Raw genomic sequence first — 20592 nt, forward strand, 5'->3', positions numbered from 1 at the left:
AAATTGTTACCGTTAAAAATAATTTCTATTATACTCGTTATGAATTGATGCAAATAAGACACCATATATAGAAAGCATTGAATTGTCAAAGACATCCTATAATAAGAAACGACAATGTAACACATGTCTGTAATTGGTAGATTCTCACCAAATACTGATTCGAACACAGTTCCAACCATGAAACGATTCAATTATGAATACGATAGATCATCCCTCCGAAAAAAGAAGAAGCCTAACCTTCACATACCATATCGAACATAAGAGATTCTCTGATGTGTGCACATGAGAGTGCATGGTCGTAAAAACCTATCCGGAAATGCTGACTCGATTTAGGGCAGACCTAAAGTAGTCAAGATTTTCTAAGATTCCAAGATAAAATCTGAGAACCCTAAGGTTCCTTTCTTGTAAAAGGTATTCGCCTTATTGCCGAAATTTTCCATGAATCACGAACAATTCTCATACACACCTTATTTAAACCTATTCGTTATTTTTTTTTTTAAAGAAAATAAATCAAATAATCAAGGATCGTGCGTTGCAGTTGCATCAGAGACAAAAAAACGGAGTTGCATATACGCGTACATAGATATGAAATAAAATAAAATAAAATAAAGATATTAAAAAAATAAACATATATATATATATTTGAAAATCGTGGATCAAAATTTGACCTCGAGTAACACGGTTGTAAAGTTGAGAGGGAAAGGAAAGAAACGCGTGCATTTTTATCCAACTAATCGGTATCCAGCACGAAAAGTAAAAAAAGCGTAAAAAAAGGAAAAAAGGAGGAAAAAAGTTTGGTCGTCGGTTGCATCCTTTATCCGTGCGAGTGGCACGTTTTAGTTCTTAATCAAGCAAATGCGCTTATCGCATAGTACACGTCGGAGACCCCGGCACAGCATACGTTTTGCGAATTTAATTAAGCGGAGTAACACGAAGCAACGACGGGTTTCGCGCGCGTCACGCTGAGACAGCAGCACAGCGCGTTTACGAGTTTCGCGGACGACGACGACGACGACGACGACGACGACGAGCCGCGGAAAATTAATATACGTCGCTTCTATCTCCCGTTTAAATAATTAAGTACGAGAACGTGTTCGTAGTACTCGAAGGGATCTCCTTTTCCCTACCCCAAAACCTCGATTTTAACCATTTTCAACTACGACCTTTTCCATCCCTCACCTTTTTGAAAACATCTTACCCCAAATCGTACTGCTATTCTATAATAACCATTAATTCTCGCTAATACCTTTCTCTACATTTTTTATTAATCGTATGTATAATTACGTGAATTGGTTGAAAAATTTAGAAAATTGCATAATAATAAATAATTCGTCTGAAAACATATAATGCAATACAAGATAAATAATATTTTCCCTAAATAAAATTGACATAACACACATATATATATATATTATTTAGAAGTTTCATACAGAGAAAACAAAATATGTTGGATTTAATAATTATGGTTTAAAATGGTCGGTTAGTTGAAACGTGTCTGAGGTTCCAAAGTCCTGCAATTTATATATATATGTGTATGCATGTATATTTCTATCTTTTTCTCTCTCATTCGATCTGACCCCGAGTAGGTCAAAACGTACAAGGAATCACACGTGTGTGTTTGCGTACGCGTAAAAAAAGAAGAAGAAGAAGAAGTAAAAAAATGTTAGGAGGAAAAGAGAGACGTGCTCCAAAGGATAACCACGAGCCGCTCATATATCTCGACCCACGCAGAAACATTCGTTTCTATGCGATCTCTAAAACGGATACCTTAATATGCCTTTCGCGGACGTTATTACGCTAGTGTCGGCTCCTTTTCTGTCTTTTGCTTTCGCTCCAACGGCGTCTCTTAAATCGTTCAAAATCATCTCACAATTCCATACTAAGTTGAACTATTACCTAAGATTATTTCCCTTCTTTTTCATTTCTTTTTTCTTCTTCTTTTTCTTTTTCTTTTGCGATATCATATCAGATATTTTCTAATTAATCATTATAATATTACGTTACGTATACAACTGATAATTTATCTATAAAAACTTGTTGAAGAAGTTAAAATAGATCAATGTAACTAATAAATAAACAGAGACCTAAATTTTTGACAAGAATAGAAACGATCGAATACAATTTCTTCGAAACATTTCGTTTTTCTTTATTTCTTTTCCATATGAAACCGTAGAAAAGAAGAAAAAATTGTATTATAGGTTCGAAATCATACCGATCGATAAAATTTCAATCGTAGGCGTAGTAATGATCGGTCTTGTATAAGTATGTTTAGACGAAATGCGTAGGCGTGTGATGTCTTCATCCGGTTTGACTAACTAGAATCACACTGGATATACATATGTATGTAGTTTAGTATCAATGAGACGTGTAAAACGTAATCTATCGTTGGAGACTGTCTTCTGTTCTTCCTTGCAATCGAGTTAGGCTCGTTCCACTGACATTTCTAACATTCATGATACTATTCATGTTCGTTAGAAAACTAACTTTGTAAGTACTCCTTTAAAAGGAGAAGAAGAGGAGTCCAGGAATAAGAAACGATCAAGAAGAAGAAGAAGAAGAAGAAGAACAAGAAAAAGAAAAAGAAGAAGAAGAAGAGGAAGAAGAAGAAGAATAATAAACGATCGTTCTTCTCAACTAAGTTGTAACTAAATGTATATGTAAGAGAAGATGCTTGAATAGAGATGGAAAGAGAGAGAGGGAGAGGGAGAGAAAGAGAAAGGTGAAGGATAGAGATGAAAAAGGAAAGAAAGAAAGAGATAGAAAGAGAATCGGCGGTGGCGAACGGTAGCTCGACGACTGACAGCATCCGAAGAATTAGTATCTTGTATCTGGCGAAGGGCGCCACAAATCATTTGGGGAGGCTGTCAGGCATACCTTTAGCTATACGCACAACACATCCTACCATACTTCGCTCCCTCTTTATATGTATTATTCTCCGTCTTATTATTCTTTTTCTCCCTCCCTCTCTTTCTATTTAAATTATTTTCTTTACTCTTATATTAATTCTCTCTCTTTTTCTCTTTTAATTTTATTTACTCTTTTTTTTTTACTTATTATTTATTTCCTCCCCTCTCATTCTCTCTCTCTCTCTCTTTGTTACTTATGAAGAGAACACGCGTATACTTTCCTCTTCCTATTTTTCTTCTCTTTCTCTCTCTCTCTTCCCTTTCCCTTTTCCTTCTTCCACAGTTGGAAAGCGGCGGAGGAAGATCAAAGGGATACGCGTAGCCTCCTCCACCGCTAATGATATGCGATCTGCTGTCGGTGCTCCCGAGACCTGGAACCTCGAGGACATAAAATTCCAGACACAACCGTTCGTTCGTTTCTGAAACGAAACGCGTGCTATGAAACTCAACGGCACCCTATAAACCCACCATCATTCCTTACACATTCGATTCAAATAAACAACCACAAATTTTTATCCTATTCTATTCTATTCTATTCAATATAAGCTCGAATTTAATTTCATTATAATCCTGAATAAAATATATTATATTAACAATATTTTATGTATATAACAAATTACAAATGTACAATTAAGTATAATATTATCGTATCTTACATAAAACCTATTGATTATTCGTTAATAATAATTAACCTCTTTACAAAGTATATATTTAAATAAAATAGTATATATATATATTTATTACTATGACGCTATAAGATATTATTAAATTATAATTAATATACTAAAGAATATATAAATAAAGATCTTTTTCAATGTTTAATATCTATATAAAGAAATTCTCTTTCATAGTCGATAACGTTGACTATTTATGGATATTAGAATATTATTTTAAAATAGTGATAAAAAATATAAAAAAAAAAAAATAAAGAAAAAGTAAGAAAGAGAGAGAGAGAAGATCGAAGCTATTGAAAAATCAACGCCATTTCAGTATACGACGTCCGTTTCGTGTCTCTGACAGGAAAGATATCGTTTCCACCAGCTTGGCTTGGCTTTAACGCCTACACGAGAGAAAAGAGAATGTGTGAGAGTGTAAAAAAAAGAAAGAAAGAAAGAAAGAAAGAAAGAGAGAGAGAGAGAGAGAAACGTTTTTAGGTAATGATCCATGTATGATCGATAACTTTGGTTGGGTCGTCCTGTGGAATAACGTTAACGCGTCCTCGTGTTCCTTCAAAAACTTTGATAATGCGAAATAAAAGTTTTCTTTAAAAAGAACTCTTCTAACTCTCTAGTGGTTTAGGTATTGAAATCGTTATGGTTTTTAACTATATATATACATATACATATACATTTATATAATATATATATTGCATTGAAGCGTAAAGTACTTCAACGTATATCGACTTATCAATTTATCATAAGATTTTCTTCGTTGGTAGTTGCGAAAAGTTTTGATCATGCATCAAAGAAAGTTCCTTCTTTTTCTTGGTATTTAATATTCTTTTCTATGAGATATGGGAACAAATTTTCAACGTTATTTTACTTATTTCTCATTACATTTATCTGAGATCTATATGTAAAATATTATAATATATTACGATTAAAAATATCAAATTAACGATAAAGATGGATAAAAATAAACGATGATTAGATGATCCTTTAGATAAACGATAATCACTACTCGAATTAATAATAATCATTTTAACGTGAAATGTAATAGAACTTTAGCAAAGTCCAACATACGTATAGGTATCACTCTCTGTCCCTTTCTCTCAGACAATTAGTCTCTCTCTCGAATAGTTCGAAGGTAGCAGAGCCACAGGCTTAATTTGCATTCCGGCATGCGCATAATCCCAAACCGTCCAATATAATCCATCGTTACGCTTTCCTCCCTTAGCATGAAACCGATGGAGCGTTGAGAGAGAGAGAGAGAGAGAGATAGATGGATAGATAGATATAGACATAGATAGATAGATAGATAGAAAGTTGGAGAGAGAGAGAGACAGGTGACGAGCCACAAAGTCCATCGTTTCGATCGCTTTGCCTAGCACGAATTACCGCCTCAAGCCCTTAACATGGATCAAAGGGACGAGCGACTTGGCAGCTTCCTTTTTACCCCCCTCCCAACCCCCACTATTTCCTCTTCTATTTCTCCCCCTATTCCTCTCCCTCCCTCTCTCTCTTTCTCTTTCTCTTTCTCTCTTCATCTATCTCCGTCATACTAAACTCATCTTAACATATACGAATCCCAAGGTATTCGCTCTATCGTGTTTAGAAAGTGGCTCGATGTGCCTTTCATAAAGGCATATTGAAGGTGTTTGATACTCTCCGCCAATTCGACGATAAAGATACAGAGAGAAAGAGAGAGAGAGAGAGAGTGAGAGAGAGATAATAGTTAAGCGATTGATCTCAAAAGCTCTTGGGAAATATAGAGGAATAATATTGCAACCTATTTTTGTACGAAATAGGGTTAATACAACAGGATGATACGATTATCTCTCAAGCAAATAGTTTGCAATTAACATTGATGATAAAAGTTATAATAGTAAGAATAAAGAAGCATCTTTTTCGAGAGAAGAAACAATTATTAATTTTTTTTTTGTTTTTTTTCAGGTGGCAGTAAAGATAATCGACACGCAACATGGCAGACAGGATTACATAGTGAAAAATTTAACTCGAGAAGCTAAATTACTTTCGATGTTGCATCATCCAAGCATCGTCAGGCTCTACGAAACGATTCAGGTGATTAGATTTCGAAGATACTGTGATAATTAACAGGTCGTTTTAAATGTTAGTTCGTTAGTTGGATACTATGGTATATAGTGTGTAACTTCGTGACACGTGCTGCTAAACTTTAGAGACCCTTTTTCTTTCTCGCTTTATCTCTTGTCCCTTCTCTCTCTCTCTCTTTCTTTCTCTCTCTCTCTTTCATTCTATCTCGTCAGAACTCTATGACAAATCGGTAGCCTCCTAAAATTTCGCCAGCCGCGGAGCCAGTTAACGCCACCCAAGAGGGATGATCCATCTTTCTGGCTTTAATTAAACGTGCCATTTAACTGAATTTATAAACCTCTCGGGGTAAGGGTGATTCAAAATGGAAAACACTTTTCGAGTGTTGCGGGACGCTCCTTTCATACGACTTTTTATATTACCTTATCATTATTAAATAAAATTACATATACATATGTGTGTGTGTGTGAATAATAATTCAAATATATTAACAAATATTTTCAATATTTCGTATCACGATCAGTTTCGTAATTACAGGCACACATTATTTATTTGTTCACATATATATATAAATGTGTAAATTTGTTAGATTAAAATGATATCGTCTCGTTATAATTGGTAATTTTATTCTTATAAAAGAACAAGCATCTCGCTTTAACCATCTTCTCGACGCGTTAAACTGTCTACGAGAGTTTAGGTCGCTCAAACTACCTGTACTTACATTCATTATATATATGTACATTTATGTGTAAGCTCTCGTGTACCTGGAAATCGAGTTACTTTGACGCGCGCGCGCGTTAATTAAGTCACCATCACGCTTCCTGCTTCTTCGTCGCTTAAATAGAGTAATGATATTCGAGAGGGCCGACGCGCGACGGTAATTACGATCGAGAACCTGTTTTCTAACTACCATTTAAAGTACACTCGTACCTCTTCTCTTTTATACCTTTTCCGACGTTTTTACATGTCGATCAGCTAATGTGCAAATCTCTCTCTCTCTCTCTTTCTTTCTTTTTCGTGATTATTTTCTATCTTAAAATACGATCTCGTTTAAATCTTACAGTAAAGAGTTTCGATTAGTAACTAATAATACTAAAAGATAGTTTTAACAGCCATTAAATGAAAAACTTGATTAATATTTTTACACCGTCGTTTATCACATTTTTTAAATAACAAATTGAAGTATACCTGCGTTTGCATTTCCCATATAGCGTTGTATACAATTTTATTTAGATAAGAAAAAATTCAATTATCCGTTCGTATCCATCGTAGAAAAAACTATTATGCGATTTGTGGGAATGCTCTCGTGCTTATTCCTATTCCATGCCATTCGATAAATTTATCAAAGATTAATTAAATTCTTTCAACGCAATCTTTCCAACCGTCCAAGAAAAAAAGAAAAATTAAACTCCCCCCCCCTCCCCGCGAACAACATCGCGAGTAATTAAAAACTTTTGTTTTTCTCTCTGAACCGATCGACCAACCCCATTCTTGCTCAAGAACAAAAAAAAAGAAGAGAAGTAAAAAAATGTTTAGGTATTTCGAGCAGAGGTCCTGACAAATAAAAATATACAAGAAAAAACGAAGGAAAATTTTCACGAAGAATAGACGACCAGAGAGAGAGAGAGAGAAAAAGAAATAACATCGAAACAGGCGTGGCACGCTACTGCATTTTTGCACACGAGTAGAATTGAAAAAGAAAAAAGCTAAAAGAGAAATAGGGTGAGTGAGAGAGAGAGAAAGAGAGAGAAATATGGGAGGGGAAGAGATGGGGGTTAGAAACAGGCCTTTTTATCGCAAGCTCAGGGGCGAAAAACCGTGAGCGGTGTTCGTTATCCATGGGCCCTGTCGCAAACCAGGCTTACGATTCGTTCATTCCTGGAGTAAGGGCTAAGCGCATTGTTTGACCGCGTTGCAGCGAACCTCGCGGAAATTACCTCCGTAATTAAAAGAATATTCCAGCCCTTTGCTCGTTGCGGGTGCAAAGGGTGCCAAGCCTCCTTCCACCCCGCCAACCCCACTCTCTCTCTTTCTCTGTCTCTTTTACTTTTTCTTTTACATTACATATTCACTCGCTTACTTTTACGTACGTTCTATCTATATCTCTACCACTTACTAACACACATATATATGCACATAGATGCACATTTACACGTACTCTCTTTCCTTTGCTTTTACATTACACATTCACTCTCTTTTTCTCTCTTATATATGTTCTATATCTCTCTGTAATTTACTAACACATACTCCCATTCTCTGTCACTTACTAACATTCTTTTTTTTTTTTACATTACACATATACTCACTCTTTCTATCAATTACTAACACACATATTCCCTCTCTCTCTCTTTCTGTTACTTACTAACATACACGTTCTATATCTCCCAGTCACTTACTAACACACTCTTTTCTCCTATCTCTCTTTTTAATATACACATATACGTACTCTTGCAATTTCCCTCTCCTTCTCTCTCATTCTTTCTGTCACTACCTTCTCTCTTACTCGTGAACTTCGATGGAAACCCTTTCGACGAGTAACAACCCCTGCTCGTACTACCATGGGAAGCTACATCTGCTGCTGCTACCCTGAAAGTCGAGGGTCCAACAAAGTGAGTGAATGACTGAGAGAAAGAGAAAGAGAGAGAGAGTGAGAGTGAGAGTGAGAGTGGAAGGAAAGAGTAAAAAGAAAAAAGCTGCCTCGTGAGCTCTTTCATTCGGAAGGGGTCAAAAGGTGAAGGAGGATGAGGAGAGAGAAAAAGAGAGAGTGAGAGAGAGAGAGAGGGGATGAGAAAGATCGGAAGCAAAGCAGTAGAGATTAAAAAAGCAAGCGTAAGGGGTACATATGCAGCATGGTTAATAACAACAGTGAACGTTCTTCTCTTCTTTATGTAGTATCGAGCTTGTCAATTCAGAATACAAATTCGACGTGTCATTACTGGTGCATCTTTGACTCGTCTTACGGATGCATGCTTATATCACGCTATGACATGTGTATTTTTATAACGTATCTTCTAATTAAGCTTACTCTATATTATAAAAATATAACACTCAAATAATAACATTCCGGAAAATATCGACTGTCTAACGTTCTTATTAAAAGTACATAAACTGACTGATCGTTTTAGAATATTAGAAAAAAACAACGATATAAAATAAAAAAGATAAATGATTTAAATAAATGTACGACACGAAAAATGTATAAGCGGGAGCACGTGTATATACGATTGATCGGAAGGTAAGAAGAATGACGACTAAGAAGGAGAGGATAAAGACAGGTTAAACTAATCGATAATTTGTTCAATGTTTTGTTTATGTATACATCTCCCTCTCTCTCTCTCTCTCTCACGCCTCAGGGGGTGTTCACATTCGAACGTTACTGTTTTTATTCTATTAAGAATATCTATCTCGAACTTGTAAACACATTTTATCTCCATTAATAAAAAATAATAGCACGGAACGAATAAAAATAATATAAAAGATTAGATTTGTAAAATAAAGTCACGTGTATATATATACCGTTCGCGTGATTAAAAAACATCGTATAACGTTTACAATATCTGTATCACGTATCCAAAAATTCCGTTTCTCTTGGCGATTTCTCCATCCCTTTTTTTTTCGTTCTTCTTTTTTATTTTCCAACAAAAGAAAAAGAAATAGATAGAGGGAAAAAGATTAATGATCTACGTCCGTAGAAAAAAGTTCTCTTCAATGGTGAATTATTCGTCATATGAAATTCCTGATGAATGCGAACGTCAATGTTATTCGCCGAGATAGGTAATTCAATATTACGAGGGTAATATAACGCAAACTCGACAGGATTCTGGACAGGGAGGTCAGTTTCCGAAAATTAATTAGATTTCGTCGACGTTGTATACCCTTAGGCGTGTATCGACGGGACGTAACACACGTTGAAATTTGAGAGAAAACGAGAAAAATCGAGAAAAATCGAGAAAAACGAGATGTAGGAAAGATCAAACGCGATTCCATCCAAGATAACAAAAAGATACAAATATATATGATTTAAATAAAGTAAGAAATACATTTTTTGTTTTCATGTATTTATGTGTCTATCATTCACACGTGTTACACGAAATGATACGTTACTGGCAAATTGGATAAAATTTATATTTTATTGATGCAATATTTAAATATCTTATTTTCACGTTGTAATCTTTATTAGAAGAGAAATAAATTGGTAGGGGTTCGAAATTGTTACCTATCTCTCTTTCTTTCTCCCTCTCTCTTTCTCTCGTTTTCTTTAGATATTCATTTTTTTCAATCCTTCGCAACATCTGTGTCTGCATGCACCTCGTAAAGTATACACATTTTCCCATATTTTCTTATTTTATGGGTACCGATCAGCAGTGATATTTCTATAGATTTCAATCTTGAAATATATTATATAGATGAGTACAAAAATTATATATTTTTATTTGTAAAATGAAATCTCATGCATTTCGTTATGTTGAATGAATAATTAGGCATGCATACACAGATAAACGGTAAATATAACGTGTACTTTATTTTAATTATTGACTTATTTAATTATTCGAATTTATTTTAATTGTACGTTGAGCAATGATTCAAAAAAAGAAAATGTTAATCAGTTAAACTTCGAGATAAATAAAATTACAAAAGTCCGATCATTAGTCGTATTGCAAACAACACAATTTGCAATCGTATGACTTTATATTGTTTACGATATTGCGAGTCGATTCATCAAACGAGACTGTCGAGTCTGTTTTATCCGAAAGAACGAGCACGACACGATCGATCATTCTGATAAAAGGTAGAGAAAACAATAACGCATGCGTTCTCGGCTGAACGAGTTTTGTTCGACAGGGAAATCGAATATTTTCAAAGGGTCTCTATTGAAAAATAACAAAAAAAATGAAATGAAAAAGAAGAAAAAAACTCCCCCAAACGCTTTTAAACGTTTTTTAACACTCGGGAAAAATAATCGGTCGAATTATCATTGAAAAATATTTTTATGTGATCTCTATTAAATCTTGATTTATCAGAAAAAAAGAAAAAAGAAAAACAAATTCGAGAATAAAAATAATATGATTTTTAATTAATTATACTTTAAATAAACTGAATCGAAATTTCTTGAACTTTGCAAAATAATATAATAAAAATAGTTGTTCGTTCCTTTTAAAAAGATATTCGATAATGATTGGTTTTCGATAAAGCATAGTGACGCAAGGGTGTTTCATTCTCATTGGGATCGCGGCGGGTTTAATCGGATTACGTCGAAACCGTAAGATATATGACCATGGTATACGATTCAATTTGTGTCCATAAATTCTATCCGCTCGATTTAAATGGCACGCACGCGAGTATACGAGCTTTACTGAGAAGTACCGAGAATCCCATAGGAGACTATATCTATCTCTCTTTCTCCCTTTTTCTAACTTTTTTTTTTCTCAGCACATATGCGAAAGATGTGCAGTCTTTTCTCGGCTCAACGCCGAAAGAAAGAAGAAACGTTTTTGTGAACTTGCCAAAATAGAAAGATGTATGAAGTATGTACTTGCCAAGTGGAATGAGAAATCGTTCTCTCTACGGTGAAATTGACTTTCTAATGAGAGAAAGAAAGAAAGAGACTTACAACAGTCCATGGTATTCTAAGCCAACATTTTATTCCCTCAACATCCTTCTTACAACTTTTTATCGAATGTATTGAGAAAGTGGGCGGGCGGGCGGTCGCGATACGAATCTTGGTTTATATTATGTAGATATATTTCTGGATAAATTGAATCTCACTATTCTTCAAGTTTTCCTCTTACAAATAAGTATTTGTTCAATGTAAAAATACTTTCAAGATTTATGTTTTATAATCGACAGAAAGAAACAAATTGTTATTTATCTATTTTATGATATCGTGACAATAGAAATCAAATTTTAATCTTAATAAATATCCGATATTTCCTTTACAAAATTAGATCATTCTCGAAACCAAGTTTATATCGTTCGATTATTTTTTAATGATCAATATTAATCGAGTTATTCAAATACCTTACCCAGTATAATAAATTTCCATAGAATAGAAGACGTGTGTTTGTGTAAGTAAAAGTGTCAGTGGTTTGGAACGATCTTGCAAGCTGGTAAATCTTATCATTCTTGGTTTTGGTCTTGTTCCAAAGGTGTCGCAAAGAGAGGTTGTCGTATAACGTCAACGTTATAGTAATTTGTAACATATTCGCAGTATGGATCGGTATACTACCTCGTGATGGAACTTGCAACCGGTGGCGACCTATGCACCCACATTAAGCAACAACCAAGTGGCATGCTCGATGAGATGACCGCGAAGCTTTACGCCAGACAGCTGGTTTCTGCGTTGAAACACATGCACTCCAGGGGAATCGTTCATCGGTGAGTGGTGTAGGCAAAGAGAATTATTTATTTTCTACCAACCTCCTATCTATATACATACATATATATGTTTATCTATATAGTAAATGTGTAAGTCTATGTAGATATGTATATTTCCATCTACGAATAATAATCCCGTTTTGATGTACCACCGTCAGTTCTCATCTATCCTATTTCGAGTAACTGATCAAATATTTAATTCTTCGGTCTGACGCATCGTCTAGCCTTTTCGATATACCTTTGTAGCATATAGTATCATCATCGATCCACCATGTGTTCGTACTTTCATATATCCCATATACGCATATCCTTAAACTACTAACTTTTACACATTTTTCTAATAATAAAATAAACACTATTACCTATGGTATTAATGATACTATTAATGAACTATCATAGTACAAATTTATTACATATTCAATAATAAATTCAAATTATCTAAAAATCTTATACACATTGAATAACAACAAAAAATAACAACAATTCTAAAAGACAGTATCAAGAAATATTGTTGAAATGCAATATATATATATATATATATTTTTACATTGAGTTAGGAAAGTAGGAAAGAGTTAAAGTATATACTTGAGCGTTTATATATACGTAGGACGATTACCCACGCAGTGTCAAACACCTAGAAGAAGGTGTAAACTATCAGCGAGCATAAAAGATGCAACACGAGTTTCATATATCTCATTCTACATTTTCCAAAGCGAGGGGATTTTAACGACCGTTAATTACCGTACGTGATGCGTTGAGAAAACAGTTTATTACTCATCGTGCTGAGAAGAGAACTAGCTTCTTCGTTTCCATGCTGGTTAGTTTTAGTGACACGTAGAAAACCTATGTAATCGGTCATTACCATACTCTACCAACTATTACTTATGTATATATGTACTCGCCAACAGCTGCCACTCGTCTTGAGATCTTCTCCTTTAATAAATATGCATATGTATATTTGTGACGACATTTTTATTGAATGGTATTTAATAAACGACACAGAAGAGAGAATAAAAAACCGTATATTCTCATATTTTATATTTATCTCTTCCTCTTTCACGTATCAATATATATATATTGTATTATCTAAAGTATCGAATGAAATTGAATTCCTATTCTACGAACAATCCTTTTTTACAAATTATTTCAACTTACGAAGTTTACGTTGCATCAAACAAATTCTTGATTCATTACTTAATTATTAATTGACGCATAAATTAAAAAAAAAAAGTAATAAAAATATGATTCATCCTCGATTATAATTCGCGATGGCAATCGTTTTTCTTTTGGTGAAATATTTTTTCCCGTCTCGCGTAGTTGAAGTAAAAAGATAAGGTAAAAGAGTTGAGGAAATACGGTAAGAGGAAATTTTCAGGGGCGTTTATAAAACACCGGTAGGGGGTTCGAAGTTGTAGCCTCTGCAGCAAACGATCCCGTAATAAAAGGAACACGTGACGCTTGAACGAGGCCGAGAGTTGAACGTCGCCGTTCAAAAGAGATTTGCGAATATAAAGCAGGCAGCAACACAATATGCGATACACCCGTCGGGTAGTTTGCTTCCGCGTCGAAAGTGCAAACTCTCAATCTCGGATGATGGTGATAGATCGTCTCTCACGTTCAAATTCGTGAGGGTTCTACTGGGCTTGAGCTTTTAACAAAAAAAAAAAAAGAAAAGAAAGAAAAAAAATCATAGTCAACGATCGCTAAATCTCCCCCTTTCTTTTCATTTCTTTTCTCTTCTTTTTGTTATACCTCGCACGATTAGATCCACTCGAAAAATTATTATTTGAAAGATTGCACGTTTATTTGTTTATTTATATAAAAGTTGAATTCGATTAATCACATTGTTATATATAATTATTCATCAATCTTATGAAAAAAAACAAAAACAAAATGATAGGAATCGAATTATTTAACAGAAATTCAAGTGGTTCTTTGATACGTAAAAATTTGATAAATAATTTTTATTTCAACGTACTACCGCGTGAACTAATGTAATCCGATCTAAAAAAAAAGAAAAATAAAGAAAAGGCAAATAAATCTTAAGAAGAAAAATATCTAATTTAATGCGCGAGTGATATAATAGAAAAAAAAAGAAAAAAAAGGAGGTATCTTTTGAAGTGGAATATAATATATCACAGATCATTTTCGATGATACGTATCACCCTCGGAGAATCCACTTATGTCTCCTAGTACCTTAGCACCTTTCCGAATTACGAAACTCAAAGGAAACATTCTCGACTCGTGAAATCGGATCTATCATTCGTACGAAATAGAAACGTCTCGTAGAACCCTTCGAATTTCTTCCTGTCTATTCGCGAAGGACTAGCGTAAGTGCTGATCCAGATTAGAAGGGACCTTTGGATATTTTCCTATTCCGATATAGGAGTACGAACTTCCAAAGAACGTATACATATATATATAAAAAGAATTCTTTTTTTTTCATCCTTTGTGGTAAGGGCCAGTCTTTTTCTTATAAGGATACGCACCCAATATCCTGATCCTCGGTAGGCGGATAATTGATCCGTACTTTTCCCCCCCTTCAACTCAACTTCATCGTTTTCACATGGATCGACGATTACTATACTTCTCTTTATCTCTTTTTCCATAATTTACTTTCACAAAGTTAACACGAATCTGATTCATTTTCTTTTTTAAACAATCCAATTAAAATACAATTTAAGACAAATCAAATCAAACTTCTTTAAAAATTATTTTTCAAAAAAATAAAAAAAAAAATAAATAAAGAATTAACAGTAATCTGATTGAATTTCTATTACAAATAAATGAATCTAGCTAATATTTCTATCTAATTATTTTGATCACTTTGCTTTATCATTCTACTTATTTCTATTAATCTTGATTTTATTTTCTCTTTTGTTCTTTCTTTTTATTTTTTGGTCTTACTTGTATCACTTTGTGAATGTAAAAATGAATAATAATGGGGAAGGAAAAAAATGAGAAAAAATGATAGGAAGGTAAGAAGGAAGAAGGCATTGTCCTTTGCTATAGTTCTCTTTCATCGTAAAGGACCATACCGAATATCTTGAACCTTTCGTTTTAATTCCAACGAACGCCTCCGGTTTGCTCTTCCATTATTTGTCGGACAAAGCGAACGCTCCTCGATATGCCCAAGGGTATCGACTTCCGGCGAATCTCGAAAGAACCGAGATTACAGTTTTCCGATATATGCTATTCCTGTCTCTTTCTCTCTTACTCTTATTCCTCTTTCTTTCTCCCTTACAATTTCTTTGGGAATCCAACGAAGAAGTTTATCGGGTCTTTATGAACTACAAAAAGGAAGAAGGAGCTCTTTGGGAAAGTGGAAAAGTCGGAAGTTGGGTGAACAAATGTTATACCAGACGTAGTTTTACTTTTCGAGAAAAGTTCAAGACGATTTCTACGTATACGTTTTTATCGTATTTTAAAAGATAATATCAAAATCTTCTTGTATTTTCTTTTTTTTTTTTTTGTTTTTTCAATTATTTTTCTAAATGATTTCTATTATTTCGATATGATAAAAATAATAGTTTATAAGAACTCTACGCAGTGTATCTCTTTCATTTTTTCTGCGAATGCTAATTACAACGAAAATAGAGAGAGAGAAAGAGAAAGAGAAAAGAGTACTTAATAAATTAAAACCGCTTCCACCCATCAATTTAAATGTCTAGACAGGAAAAAATCAAATTATTTAATGTAGCTAACACATTCTTATTATACTAATACTCTACTTATTATCTGTATACATGTACAAATATATACAATTCATAATATCAAAGCTATACTAATTGTAATCATATTTAACAGATATAAATACATCCAAAAAACTAAAGCATACAAGATTTCGGTCAATTATATAAAATCCAATAAAAATCATATATAATTCTTCTACAAATTTTCCCCAAATTATATACATAATTAATTACATTTAAATTATATACCAAAACAAATGAACCGTACCATCCTGGCCACGTTTAATTACGTTAAAAATTAAATACGAAATTTCTTAAATAGAGAAACACTAATTGAAGTAAGAACATTTAAGTAAAAAACTGTAAACCGTTATAATTTAGGATAAGTTCCTATTCAACGTATTTCAGTAATGTTTTGCGTCTAATTGTAAGACATGAAAAAAAAAAGGGATGGAGAGGGAAAATGAAAGTATAACATCGCAAAGTATCTATCTCGCAAGACGTTAATGGGTAGGAGCACTCAGTTACTTACTAAAGTACAGTACTTATGCCTCTGTATATCCTTTGAGCCGTTATAAGTGCAGGCGAGCGCACACACACTCACACATACAGTAGAACATAGTAAAGCAGAATACAAGCTATACCTCTTTCGGTCCAAACTGCTTCCGCTGCTAATCAGGTTTACGACTGCTTAATTGGCTTCGTGCACGCTCAACAGAGAACACCCGGCAACCGACCTTGACCCTAGGAATGTCCCTTATTTTCATTATCGTCACACAATCTATTACCACATAAACTAAATGGCACAATTGTGATGCATCTCCTATGAATCTAATAAAACGGTATTAACGACGATGAAAAACTATAACAACTAATTCAGAGATTATTATATCTTCGATAGATATTTTAATAGAATGTTCTAAAATTATATTTAATTTTTAGTGCATAAACATGTGTGTGCCTTCAGAAATGCAATTAAACATATATTGTTAAAAATAGTCATTTAAGGCGATTAAATAGAAGAAATTCCCAAAAGTGTATTGTTAAATCCAACGATGATCACCTGTAACAAGAAGAAAACTATATCAATCATACAATCAAGTGATACATTGGCCTGACATATTAATCGCCCAATTCGCAGATGCACTATTCAATTGAATTCTCTATTTACTTCTATCAAATCTCTATTAACTGTTGCAATCAAATTAAATTTAAACGCGTGATTTTACATTTACAAAAAAGAATATATATATAAAAAGGAAAGTACACAAATATTAGGTTAATAAAAAAAATAATATCTATTAAAATTATTATGAAATATTTTAAAACTGCATTATATAGAAAAAAAAAATTGCAAATTTAATAAAATACTACAATAGTGAAAAATCCTAAATACAAAAGAAGAAAAGAGTAATTACTGTAATATTTACCGAACGTTATTTAAACTTCAAAATTTAATAATACGAAAATTTTCAAATAATTGACTCGAATTAACTAAACACATGTGCATCTTTTTGGCGATACAGACACGAATTTGGTGTCTCAAGGAGATGGAATGGTCCATCATCTCCAATTACAACTACAAATTACTGACGAGCAAGAAAATAATATAATAAAATATAAAATATGACTAGAGAGCTATTCTCGAAAAGTTCAAACTTGCTGTTGAACTTTTGAAAATAACTCTATAGTTATTATATAGTTGCCCTCTTCAGCCACAGTTAAGTGGGGGCCTCTTCGGCAATTAGCCTCTTCGGCATTTAGCCTCTTCTTTCTTCATCCCTGAAAACTGCCTTGGACATTTTCTACGCGCAAGCAAGACAAGATCTTTCATACTTTTTTTTGCAAATTAACTAGTATTTTGTTTGATGATTCTAATTCTCAACTATTACAAAATTAATTTACATTTTCCGTTAGCTATTCAAACTCGTGGACTATCAATGAACTTAGAGTTCATTAACATATACACGAGTATAATTAATCGAAAGTCCAAGCAGATCATTTTAATCGATGACCTAAAAACACGTCGCACTTTTAATTTCAAGTAAGAAAATAGAATTGAAATAAATAATGCAATAAATGTTATGCATTTTCTTGCAATATTTTCATTTCATTTATTCGTTATATTTCTAATTAAGAAAATCGCGATTGTGCGAAGTGTTAGTTACAATACTTAAAACTAAGTATCAAATTCATCAAAGTATTTGCGAATTTGTTCGACTCTATCTCGTTCGAGATAGAATCGAAATAGAAATGAATCTTTCAAATCGTTGCAAATTCCTTTGAATCTCATGATACATAATAAAAATTACAGAAGAGTTACAAAATAAATTTACAAAGTAAGCATAATGGAATGAATAAAAAAAAAAAATTTTTGTAACAAATCTGTATAAACCAGGAGGCGGAATTTCCACTCCGGAGTGGAAGCAAGCCTAGTGCCCATCCTGAATCCTACCTACTTAAAATTAAAGTTTTCACACTCGCTCAGAGAAATATGCTACCTGCCTGCCAATTACCCGTATTTAAAAAGTGCAAACATACATGCATACCCACCCACTCACTCCACGATTCTCTCACATACCACCAGGGTGCAAAAGCCTAAACTAGAGAGCATGCCCCGGGGCACCTCCGACACCCTAGTTCAAACGCGTGTTTTCTAAACTTATGGGAGTACGTACCAATGCTGTAATCGACTGCCAAGGCTAATGATTATTGCAATCATGACTAAAGCAAAAATACTGGTACATACTAGTATATATCAGCATACTAATATAATACAAGTATTGTCATATTTCCACAAATAAATGTGGGGACTCTACTATTCAAAACGATTTTATTAAGAGAAAAAAAATAAGAAAAATTTAATATATTTAAATAGAAAAATACAACCACGTTTATTTTTCATATCACACCTAAACTCTAGGTGTGATATACTAAGTAGTATTCTAAGTGATAAATAATGCATTAATTAAAAATTATCACGAAACGATGTACAGTACACACTACCTAACACGCACATACAGGTGTAAAGTACATCGTGCAACCACTAGCACAATGACAGCCGCCAATAGGGGAAAAACTTAAAACTAAACCTATACTAACCGTTTCTCACCCATACGAGTAGCACCTGGGCACACGTATAGATGAGAACGCAGAAAGTATAGGGGGGAGAAACGGGAGATTAGTATATTAGAAGCTGAAAATCCTAATCTAAAAAATATGATTAAAAACACATAAATACATAAGATATAAATACATTTTTATAGAAATTTATCTAAGCGGCTAAGGACTCTACAATTTATTTAATAAATAATGACTTTTAATATCTTTAAATATCTTTTAAAATCTTTCAAAACCTCGGACGACTCCTTTCATTAAGTTGGCTGTTCTAATAAAAGAACTGGGCTTTGAGCCACCACTTAACTGCTAGAATCTATCCGTCGCGAATGAGTTTGTCTTCTTGCTCATTTATTTATAATATCAAAGTATCGATATATTACAATTAATCGCGATTAGATAAACTAAGTACGAAGCAATGCATGTAAGACATTTATTACATGCTTTTCTGGACGAAAACGAGTAAATAAATGCTCGATTTCACCACTACTAACCACAAACAAAACACGTAATAAAAAAGAAAGTGCAATAATTAATTGCATTATTAATTAAATGAATATAACCGGTGAGACAAGAAAACCTATCCTGAACTAATATCATAAAATATACAATACAACATACATTACAACATACAATTTTCATGAGTAACTCCTAAAAAGAAATTACTCATGTGCTCGTCAATAATTTTTTTAAATAATTACAACCAGTAACTCGTGCCGATTAGGACCTTTCATCCTCGGCATGATTGAGTACCGGAGGGACTTTAAATTTTTTGACTCACTGCGTAAGAAGTTCTACGATGGCTCCAAAACACTCCTACTTCACAGCAAGTGTTGTAGTCTCATCATCGAAGAATGCCTCAATATGGTATAGGAGAAGATGCATCGAAGATCCATCGAAGATCCATCGAAGATCCATCGAAGATCCATCGAAGATCCATCGATGATCCATCGAAGATCCATCGATGATCCATCGAAGATCCATCGATGATCCATCGAAGAATTCATCCCGCATCTTTGATAAGGTAGAAAGTCCGTTGTTATATCTGTAAAATAAAATAGAACAAAATGATAAGTTATATGTAACATGATCCAAAATCATATCAAACAAAAACGAATAAAATGTTAATAAAAATGAATACTTACAATGCATTCCAATGGGATGAAGCTCAATTGCACCATGGCGATGCACCTCGCGTGAATCTAATAACACGTTAATAACGAAAATAAGAAACTATAGATGAGTTTCTTATCGCGAAACCGAAATTTTATTATACGGCGAACAACACTGATTCTAATTCGCGTATGATTTTAATTTATTATACGCCCGATCACTGATTCTACAACTGCTTCCAAAGACTGCTTTGCACACAGTCAATGCAAGTAAAAAAATCTTCATTGATGCACTGACTCTAATACGCGAACAGTCTGTGCGACTGTTTTAAAATAAAAATACAACTTTTCTCGAACAAAATCTAATGCAACTACTGCTTTGGTCGCAGTTAATTTAATATGAAAAATTTCTAATACAATCGCGTAACACGAACGAATTGAAATGAGCGAACGAACGTGCTTCTAATCCGTGATTTTAATTATATTCAATCGATACAACACTCCCGTATATTGCTTCGCGCACGATTGCAATCTGAAATAGAAATAAAAAACAATACTATTAATATCATTACTATTACTGAAAACAATTAAAATGTATGTTGAATTATTAAATACAAAAATATACTCACTTTGTATCTCCATCGATGAATGCACGATGGGT

At 33.5% G+C, this 20592-nt stretch overlaps 1 protein-coding gene and 1 long non-coding RNA gene across 2 annotated transcripts in view; one reads left to right on the forward strand and one right to left on the reverse strand.

Annotated features, from left to right (window-relative positions):
• Positions 1-5176: 5176 nt before the first annotated feature.
• Positions 5177-20592, forward strand: part of LOC122514102 (MAP/microtubule affinity-regulating kinase 3-like) — a 55001-nt gene continuing 39585 nt past the window's right edge. The window contains exons 1-3 of the mRNA XM_043630760.1: positions 5177-5450; positions 5519-5647; positions 11844-12010. Of these exons, the coding sequence (XP_043486695.1) occupies positions 5433-5450; positions 5519-5647; positions 11844-12010 (314 nt within the window). The 5' untranslated portion in view covers positions 5177-5432. The remainder of the gene's footprint in view (positions 5451-5518; positions 5648-11843; positions 12011-20592) is intronic.
• LOC122514105 lies at positions 7694-16440 on the reverse strand. Its single transcript, XR_006302944.1, has 2 exons — positions 16347-16440; positions 7694-8221 (listed from the first exon to the last, which is right to left on the reverse strand). It is a non-coding gene; the product is annotated as an uncharacterized LOC122514105 (long non-coding RNA).

This window comes from Polistes fuscatus, unplaced genomic scaffold, assembly GCF_010416935.1.
Source record: "Polistes fuscatus isolate 324 unplaced genomic scaffold, CU_Pfus_HIC Scaffold14, whole genome shotgun sequence".
In the NCBI taxonomy this organism is placed as follows: domain Eukaryota; kingdom Metazoa; phylum Arthropoda; class Insecta; order Hymenoptera; family Vespidae; genus Polistes; species Polistes fuscatus.